The 8142-nt window shown below is 60.8% G+C and overlaps 1 protein-coding gene across 1 annotated transcript in view; it reads left to right on the top strand.

The window, feature by feature from the left end:
- The first annotated feature begins 7658 nt into the window (after positions 1-7658).
- Positions 7659-8142, top strand: part of NXPH3 (neurexophilin 3) — a 3021-nt gene continuing 2537 nt past the window's right edge. Inside the window, exon 1 of the mRNA XM_077776807.1 lies at positions 7659-7800. Coding sequence (XP_077632933.1) covers positions 7747-7800 — 54 coding nt within the window. The 5' untranslated portion in view covers positions 7659-7746. The remainder of the gene's footprint in view (positions 7801-8142) is intronic.

The raw sequence follows: 8142 nt of genomic DNA, 5'->3' as shown, positions 1-8142 counted from the left end.
CATCCAGCTCGGATTTTGGCTCAGGGCACAATCTCGAGGTTCATGAGATCGAGCCCCATGTTGAGCCTGCTTGAGATTCCCTCTCTCCCTCTCTCTCTCTGCTCCTCCTCTGCTCTCTCTCTCTCAAAATAATAAATAAGCTTTTAAAAAAAAAAAGGCACCAAGCCCAGACAAAGCCTGGTGTATCTGGGGAGCTGGGTTCCAAGGCCCCAGCAAGGGGGGGAGGGTAGGGAAGGGAAAGGGAGAGGCCTGCTGGCGAGGTAAGCAGGGCCAGAGGCTCGGAAGTGAGCTAAAGAGACTGCGCTCTCTCCTGAGAAGCAGTACGTTCTAGTGAGTGCGCCGACACCCACCGGCCACGTCCACACTCCTGTGCTGTCACATACTTGGTACCTTTCAATTGGCTACTTCCCCCCTTAAAATTAAATCATTTTCAAGGGACATTTTGTTTGACTCCCATAAATGGGAAACTGACATCCCTTGCTGTCAATAAAGGAAAGTAAAAGTCTTAAAAAGAAACATCTCTATGAAAATGCAAATCGTTCATCTGTGCTATTAAAGGAACCCCCCAGCCAACACCACAAATACCTCACCTCAGGACACCCTGGTGCGGTGGGTAAAAGCATGGGCTCTGGAAACCAGGCCGCCTGGGTTCAAATCCCGCCTCTGAAGAGTATTAGCTGTGGATCCGTGGGAAAGTCACCTTATCTCTTGAAGCTTTTAATCTCTCATCTGTAAAATGTGGCAATAACAGAAGCTACCTCCCTGGGCTGTGCGATTCAATGAGAGAGTTCCAGTAATGCTGAGAAAGTGTTCTCAGTAGGTAGGGGTGCCTGGGGCGCCTGGGTGGCTCGGTGGGTTAAGCAGCCGAGTTCGGCTCAGGTCATGATCTCGCGGTCTGTGGGTTCAAGCCCCATGAGGCTCAGAGCCTGGAGCCTGCTTCCAATTCTGTGCCTTGCCCTCTCTGCCTCTCCCTTGCTCATGTTCTGTCTCTCCCTGTCTCTCAATAATAAATAAAATGTTTTAAAATTTTTTTTAAAGAAAGAAAGTGTTCCCAGTATGGCTTGGCTAGTTTGGGCTTGTGGAAAACCTTCCAAGGATTTGAAACAGGGGAGGGACACGATCCTGTTAGCATCTTAGAAACCAGTCTCCCTCTGGCTGGGGTGGATAGGAGGGAGGTGGGGAGTGGTGAGGAGAGACCATTCTGGGGCTGCTGTGGTCCGGTGAGTAATGCAGAGTCATGAAAAGGGATGGAAAAGATGCAATTGGACACTAGGGAGAGAGGCCCAAGGCGAGGCCGGCCCGAGATTCCGATGAGTCGGAGGGCGGGGCCCTTTGTGGAGGGGGGAACACAGGAGGCCACATGTCTGTGGCTCAGAATGCGATGAGCACGACTTTGCATACCCTGGGTTGGCACCGTTAGAGGTGGCTGCCCTGGGGCCTGCCGTTCAGGAGTGAGTAGGCTCTGCCTCCGGCTGAGGTCAGGCCCCCGCCAGCCTGCTCTCGGGGCCAGGAGTAGGCGGGTGCTGAGTTGGCCGGAAGTGGGTGCGGGCAGCCACACTCCGCTGGTGGTCCGGGACACAACAGGAGTCGGGAAAGCATTTCCAGGTGGGCATCCTTCCCGCTGCCCCGCCCAGTGTGTGCTGCCGGTCGTCAGGCCTCCACGGGGAGAGACTGAGGCCCCTGGCAGGCTGTGGCCATCCCCAGGCTTCTTCCCCACCCCACCCCCATGTCCTGCCCTACACTGCTCTCATCGGAAGCTTGGGGCACTGAGGCACCAGAGGGGAACGATGACCCCAAATGGGGTGGAGGGAGAAAACTAGGGGCGTCTTCCTCTGGACTCCCCGGGGTCTCATCTGGCTGCGAACCCCAATCCCCCTCAGTGCCTTCTCCACACCCCCTGCCCCACGGCCGATCTGATTTGGATGGAAGACCCCAGAGTCCATCTCCCTAACAGAAGCCCAGACCCCCGCTGCTCTGGGAAGCTCTCCTGCCTCCTGGACCCCCTCTGACAGCGCCGGCTCCCCACTCCCACCCTCCATCTCCCCTCCAGCCATCGCCAGCTGCGCCTAAGTAGAGATTCCTGGCGGATTGGAGGTCATGGTTGTCCCTCCCTCCGCCACCAGGCGTCACCACCGGCCTGGAAATGGAAGGCACAGCCCCGGCGCGTCCAGACGCCCTGGCGACAGATGGCGGGTGAGGGTGAGGGGCAGAAGTGNGGAACGAGGAACTGAATGTGAATGTCACAATAGCCAGCATTTATTGGGCACTTACTGTATACCACACGCTGCTCTCAACAACCTTATACGTGGATACCGTTGTTGCCCCCACGAGGAAACTGGAGCACAGACGGGTGAAGTCCTTTGCCCAAGACACAGCGGCCCCAGGACTGAGACCCAGGCGATCTGCCTCCAGAATTGGGAGGCGGAACGACCCCTCTGGGTAGCACACGCCACAGGCTGTTCGAAGGGTCTTTAGGAAACCCCTGGGCGCGGGGCACCTGCGAGCGGAGGGGTCCGCGCACCAGCAGGCGTGGAGGGGTCGGGGGCTGCGGCCCGAGGTGCTCGCCTTCCGCAACCTGCAAACCGCCTACAGGAGGCGCCCCAAGCGCCCACCAGGTGGCGCGCTGACCCCACTCGCCTCCGACACGACACGCCCTCGCAGTCTCTCCGTCGCCCCCTGCGGGAGTTGGTGTTGGCCGCAGCGACCCGGGTCCGGCCGACAGGTGGCGAACAGGTGACCTGGTGCCAGGTGTCGGCTCCCGGCCAGGTGTCCTGCAGTTTAGCGGCCCTGCTCAGGCCTTGTTTTCTCCCGCTTCGTTCCTCACCTTGGAAGATGCGCAGATGTAGCGGCAAGGGGTCGGGCCAGAATCCTTTTGTTCAGCGCGTCTCTGTTTACAAAGCGCTCTCCGCTGGCTCAGCTCCGACCAAAGACCACGGGGGTACTAGGCGCCCAGCAGAGGGCCAGATGCTCTCCCACCCATCAGTCCCCTCCCCAGGGGGTGAGCGCTGTGATTCCCGCTGAGGCCCAGAGAGGAGACATTCACCCAAGATCACCCAGACAGCAGGCCTCGGAGATGCTCCCTACCCCAGGCTGCTGGACTCCATGGGCTCGCCGTCTCCACTCCCGGAGGCACACGGGAGCCGCGCCAGCCAGGAGAAGGTCTCTGTCGGCTGCTGAAACCTCTGCACGAGGGGCAGAGGCATAGACAAAATGACCTCTCAAAGCCTGAGGCATGCAGGCCTGGGATGTGAGTGGGTGGCTTCCCTTAGGGCCTTGGGGCCAGAGGTCTCCCACCTGCTTCCTGGACTCCCCGTCCCTCACCCATCCCGGTTCCCTCCTCCCCGCACGACTGGCCCTGGGGAGCCCCATTGTGTGCTTGCCCTGCTCTGTTCTCTACAGGCTCCTCGCCACCTCACCTCCCATGATCCTCCAGACTCCTGCACGGCTGGGTCTGGTCCCTCAGTGGGTCCCGCACTCTGCCCCCGGGCTACTCCCTGTATCTGAGCACCCACCCCGTGGCACCTAAGACTCCACCTGTTGGGGAGGGGCGACGCATCTCCCCCTGCAAACCCGCCCTTTGCCCTGTTCTCCTGGCCAGAAAGCTGGGAGTCACCTTTGATTCCTCAAGTGCATGTCCCGGAGTCGAACTTCTCTCCATTGCACCCCTTAAACATCCCGTCCTTCTCCTGAATGAGGCGTCTGTCCTCATTCAGCCCGCCGTCACCTCCCCGCCTCCACATTTACCCCCTCTCACATCTACCTCCTGTCCCCTCCTTGGCCACGGTCACTGCCTTCAGTCTGTCTGAGGTAGTAGCACTTCGCATGCACTGTTCCCTCTGCCTGGAAGACCCTCCCCTGCTCCGCCGCGGCCAAGGCCTCTGGGTCATTAGATCCCAGTTGAAATGTGGCGTCTCACAGCTTGCCCCCGCCCCTCCTTGGTTTACCCTCCCACTGGGGGCTTGCTGGGCTCCACTTTCACTCCACCACCCACCATCTTGGAGCCTGTGTTTCCGTGCGCGCTGGGCTGGCTAATCTCCATCTCTCTCAAGAGCCCCAACTCTCCATGCGTCTGACGACTGCCCATCACAGCTGTAGCTCCATGCCCAGCCCTGGACCCGACATGAAAGTCGGGGCCCCGCGACTGTGTGGGGAACAGATCACCCTTTCATGTCGCCTTCATCAGAAACCCCTTCCATTGCTTTCATCTCCGGCCTTTTCAAAAGGAGTTGCTTCCTCTTCCGGAAGGGTTCTTTTCCTTCCCCTCCCAGCCGGGGCCCGATCCTCATATCACAGGCCTGAGTTCTCTGTGATTAGTCCTTGGCCCCCTCATTTGAATCAGGGCTTCTCTCTGGGCTCCCCCGGTCCCCTGGATGTAGCATTCGGTCATAACACTTCATGTTGGAATTACTGCAAAGTGCAAATTGCCAGGTAAACATGAGAGATTATCGACAATCATGATCTGCGGTCACCTCCCCCCCGCTCCCGCCCCACTAACCCCCCTTCCCTCCAGACCTTTTGGCTCTGGCTGGCTCAAGGGCATGTACTCTCTGCCTTTCAAAGCATCAGGAACCCCATTTCCCATTCATTCAATAAGCACTGATCAGGCACCTACTGGGCTGTTTGCTTTCCCGCAGCACTGGGCAGGGGAGGGGTGGGGGGGCAGAGGAGGAGAGGGATGCAGACAGGATCCTTCCCAGGGCGAGGAGCAGCAGGCAGGAGCAGAGGTACTAAGCAAATGCCACCTGCATGCTGCATGCGTACGGGCGCGGGACACACTGAGCAGGCTGGGGGCCCAGGGGTGGGCCCCCTTCACCGCAGGGCAGGGTGAGGGGGGGTTCGCCTGAACAGCTGACGTGCAGGGGGGGCCGCCTTCAGTGCGGCCGTGCACACAGTCTTCCCACCCTGGGAGCAGCTAGAAGGACGGGGGGGTGCAGTTTCCAGAGGAATCCGCCAGCCCCAGCGGTCGCTTTTCTGTCCCCACCTTCCCAGGCCACTGTATTCTTTTGGGCTGCTGTTCATTCCCTCTCTCCTGGCACTTGCCACACACCCGAGTTTATCAAAGCGAAGTCCAGAGGCAGCCCCCATGGGCATCACCTGGGACGGGGGGTGGGGGGGGGCTTATAAAAAGACGTGGTGTGGGCTCCTATCTCCGGAAAGGCTCCCTGGAGTGAGACCCTAGAATCGGCAGGCGTTGCCAGGACCCCCACGCTGCTTGGCACACAACTGTGAGAACCCCAAGGTACCCTGCTCCCCCCAGTACCAGCCTGGCGCCCTCCTTGCCCCGGGCTGTCAGCTCCTCACTGGGGTCCTTCGGGCGCTGCTCTTCCTGTGTGCGTCCAAGCCCCTTGCACCCACGCCTCCCGCACCCCGGGCTGGACTCTACTCCGCCCTGGGGTGGCCAGCAGCACCCAGACCCGACATGACCCAAGCCCACCCCACTGTCCTTTCTCCAGAGCCCACCTTCCTCGCCCCAGCCTTCACTGCTCGGCCCGGCAAGCACCCTGCCTGTGGCTCACACCAGAAACTTCCCTGTCATACTTGACTCCCTTTCGCCCTCCCCCTTGCACCTGAGCAACAACCACATCCTGGTTCTTTTGCCTCCTACAGATCTCCTCGCGTCCCCCTGTCTCCCCAGACCCTTGCCCTCCCTCCCTCCAGTCTCTCCTTCCAGTGAGGTCTCCAAACTNCGCTCCGGTAACAGCACACGGCTTCTGCTCCCAGCCTCCCACCAGTGACCAGTCAGGGCCCTCTGCCAGGAATGGCCCCTGCTGGCTGACTCCTCCTCATGACCTTGGCACCCCCTCCGCCAGGAGGCCCTCCCTGACCCTCCTGGACCCTGCCTGTACCATACTTGGCGCGCGTCCATAATGCCCGTTACGGGGATCCGTTAGTCCACTCGCCGCACCGAATTGTAATCATCAATCCCCACGTCTCGGTGGCACACCAGCAAGTGAGATCTCCGAGGGCAGGAGGTTGGCCCGTTCATCTCTGTATCCCAGACCCTGGCTCGGCACCTGGCACTGAGGACAGTCTCGACTAGGGGTTGGCAGATGAATGCAGAGGGGAAGATTGAAGGAAGGGAGAGCCAGAAATGGCCGAGAGGGCAGGGAGGGCGAGCCTGGCAGGAGGCACAGCCAGAGCGAATGTGTGGGAAGTAGAAAAGTGAGAACTTCCCTTTATTGCACTCCCACGACTGCCCGCCAGCCATTGTGCCTCAGCTTTGTTTGCACATTTTGTCTCTTTCAGTTCTTGCAACAGCAGATCGGGGAAGCCGGCATCAGAGAACCAAAGCAACCTGCCCAAGGTCACACAGCCGGGCCTGGAGTGGCATCTAGGATTGTCTGGCCTGAAAACCTGTGCTCTCTCTGCTGAGCCCCACTGTGCTGCTGGGGATAGGACCTTCTGGAGATCGACAGGGAGGGGGCGCAGCCACGCCTCTGCCTAGCCGGGCTCGGGGAGCCAGCTGCCCACGCTCAGGTCAACAGCTTCTTCCTCGCAGCCGGACCAGAGGCTCAGAGGCCAGACAAGAATTTGTCTGTTCCTTCTTCCCCTGACTTTGCAGGGGGGGGTGTGTGTGTGTGTCTTTGATGGCATGCACATACCCCCCCCCCCACCAGGGAAGGGCTACTGCATCCTGGTACTGCCCAGGGCGCCCGGGGAACGCAGGGGGCTCGGTGATGCTGCCTCGGTTCTGCAGGATCTGTCTCCCTCATTGCACTTGGCCCAGGCTGATATTAAGATTCATCTGCATTCCCCGCGCACCCGCCTGGCAGATGGTGGGGGAGGAGGCTGGGTGTGCGCTGGGGGCTGCAGCCAGAGACCAAGCTGGGCCTGGAGGGCCACAGAGCACAGGGCCCACCCCTCACGCCCGGGGACCGCTCCGGCTGCGGGGGTACCTCCTCACCCTCGCAACCTCCGAGGGGTGCTAGGACTTGACCTTTGCTGTTTCTAAGGACTGAAGGGGTCCTGGAGTTCCAGGAAGGACACATGGATATGAGTGGGATGATGAGGGCCCGGAGCCCCTTTGGGCAATTTCAGATGAGGGTCCTCCTTGCCCTGGGGGTTTGCAGAGGTCAGAGCCAAGGACCCCACTGGGAGAGGAGCACCGTGTCCTGGTCACTCCCTGGGTCACGGGGAGGGTAAGTAGTGAAGACCGGAGACACAGCTTTTCAGGGACACCTTGCCCCGCCTCACTCCTCAGCTTCTCAGGAGGCTTGCCCTTGACCCCAGCCCCAGAATTCAGCCTGGNCCCCGCCTCACTCCTCAGCTTCTCAGGAGGCTTGCCCTTGACCCCAGCCCCAGAATTCAGCCTCCCCCCCCCCGTGAGCTTTTCAGCCCAGCGCTCTGGCCAAAAGTTTCCTGTCACAGGTATTGGACGGGGGAGGGCGGGGGTTATCCCCATGCCCCTGAGTAAAGTAGAAGAGGAAAGAAACTGACATTATAACAAAAGGAGTACAGGCTAGACACCCACAAGAACTTCCCTCCGCACAGAAGCCCGTCTTGCCGAGAGAAAGTCACTTTCAGCCGTGGGCATAGGCTGCTCATTATCGACGTTCTTTTTGGCTCTCGGAATGGGTTTGGAAAAAATAACCTTTCCAAAGTCCAGGTCTCCCGGGGTTGAGGGCAGGGAGGAGGAACGGGCGCCCTGCAGAGGGATGGGNCGCCTGAAGGAGCAGGGGCGAGGCAGGGGCCTGGGCGCCCGGCAGGAAAAGAGGAGAGAGAAGGACCCGGGAGCAAAGGAGGAAGATGCAACTGACTCGCTGCTGCTTCGTGTTCCTAGTGCAGGGCAGCCTCTATCTGGTGAGTGGCCCGCGGGGAGCTGCGCGGAGGGGCGGGGGCCCGGAGGACGGGGGAGAGCCCGGAAACTTTCTCCCTTCCCCACCCCCGACATCCCCGGGATGGAGGGGGAAGCCCGGAGGCCGGGGGAGAGGGCGGGTCCGAGGACGGAGACCGGACCGCAAGGGTTGATGGGGGCGGGGAGAGGGTGCGCGGCTGGCCCACCCACTCGGCCGCCGGTGGCTGGAGGTGCGACCGGCACGAGGGAAAAGGCCAGCAGCGGGGCGCCAAGGGTTACCCGACCCCGTCCCGGCGCCCCGGGACGCGCGGAAGGGGGAGTGGGGGCGGGTGGCGGAGCTGACGACC

Source organism: Crocuta crocuta, unplaced genomic scaffold (assembly GCF_008692635.1).
Source record: "Crocuta crocuta isolate KB4526 unplaced genomic scaffold, BGI_CrCroc_1.0 scaffold352, whole genome shotgun sequence".
In the NCBI taxonomy this organism is placed as follows: Eukaryota; Metazoa; Chordata; class Mammalia; order Carnivora; family Hyaenidae; genus Crocuta; species Crocuta crocuta.
The sequence above is the reverse complement of the archived record's forward strand: the minus strand, read 5'-3'. Positions and strand labels throughout refer to the sequence as shown.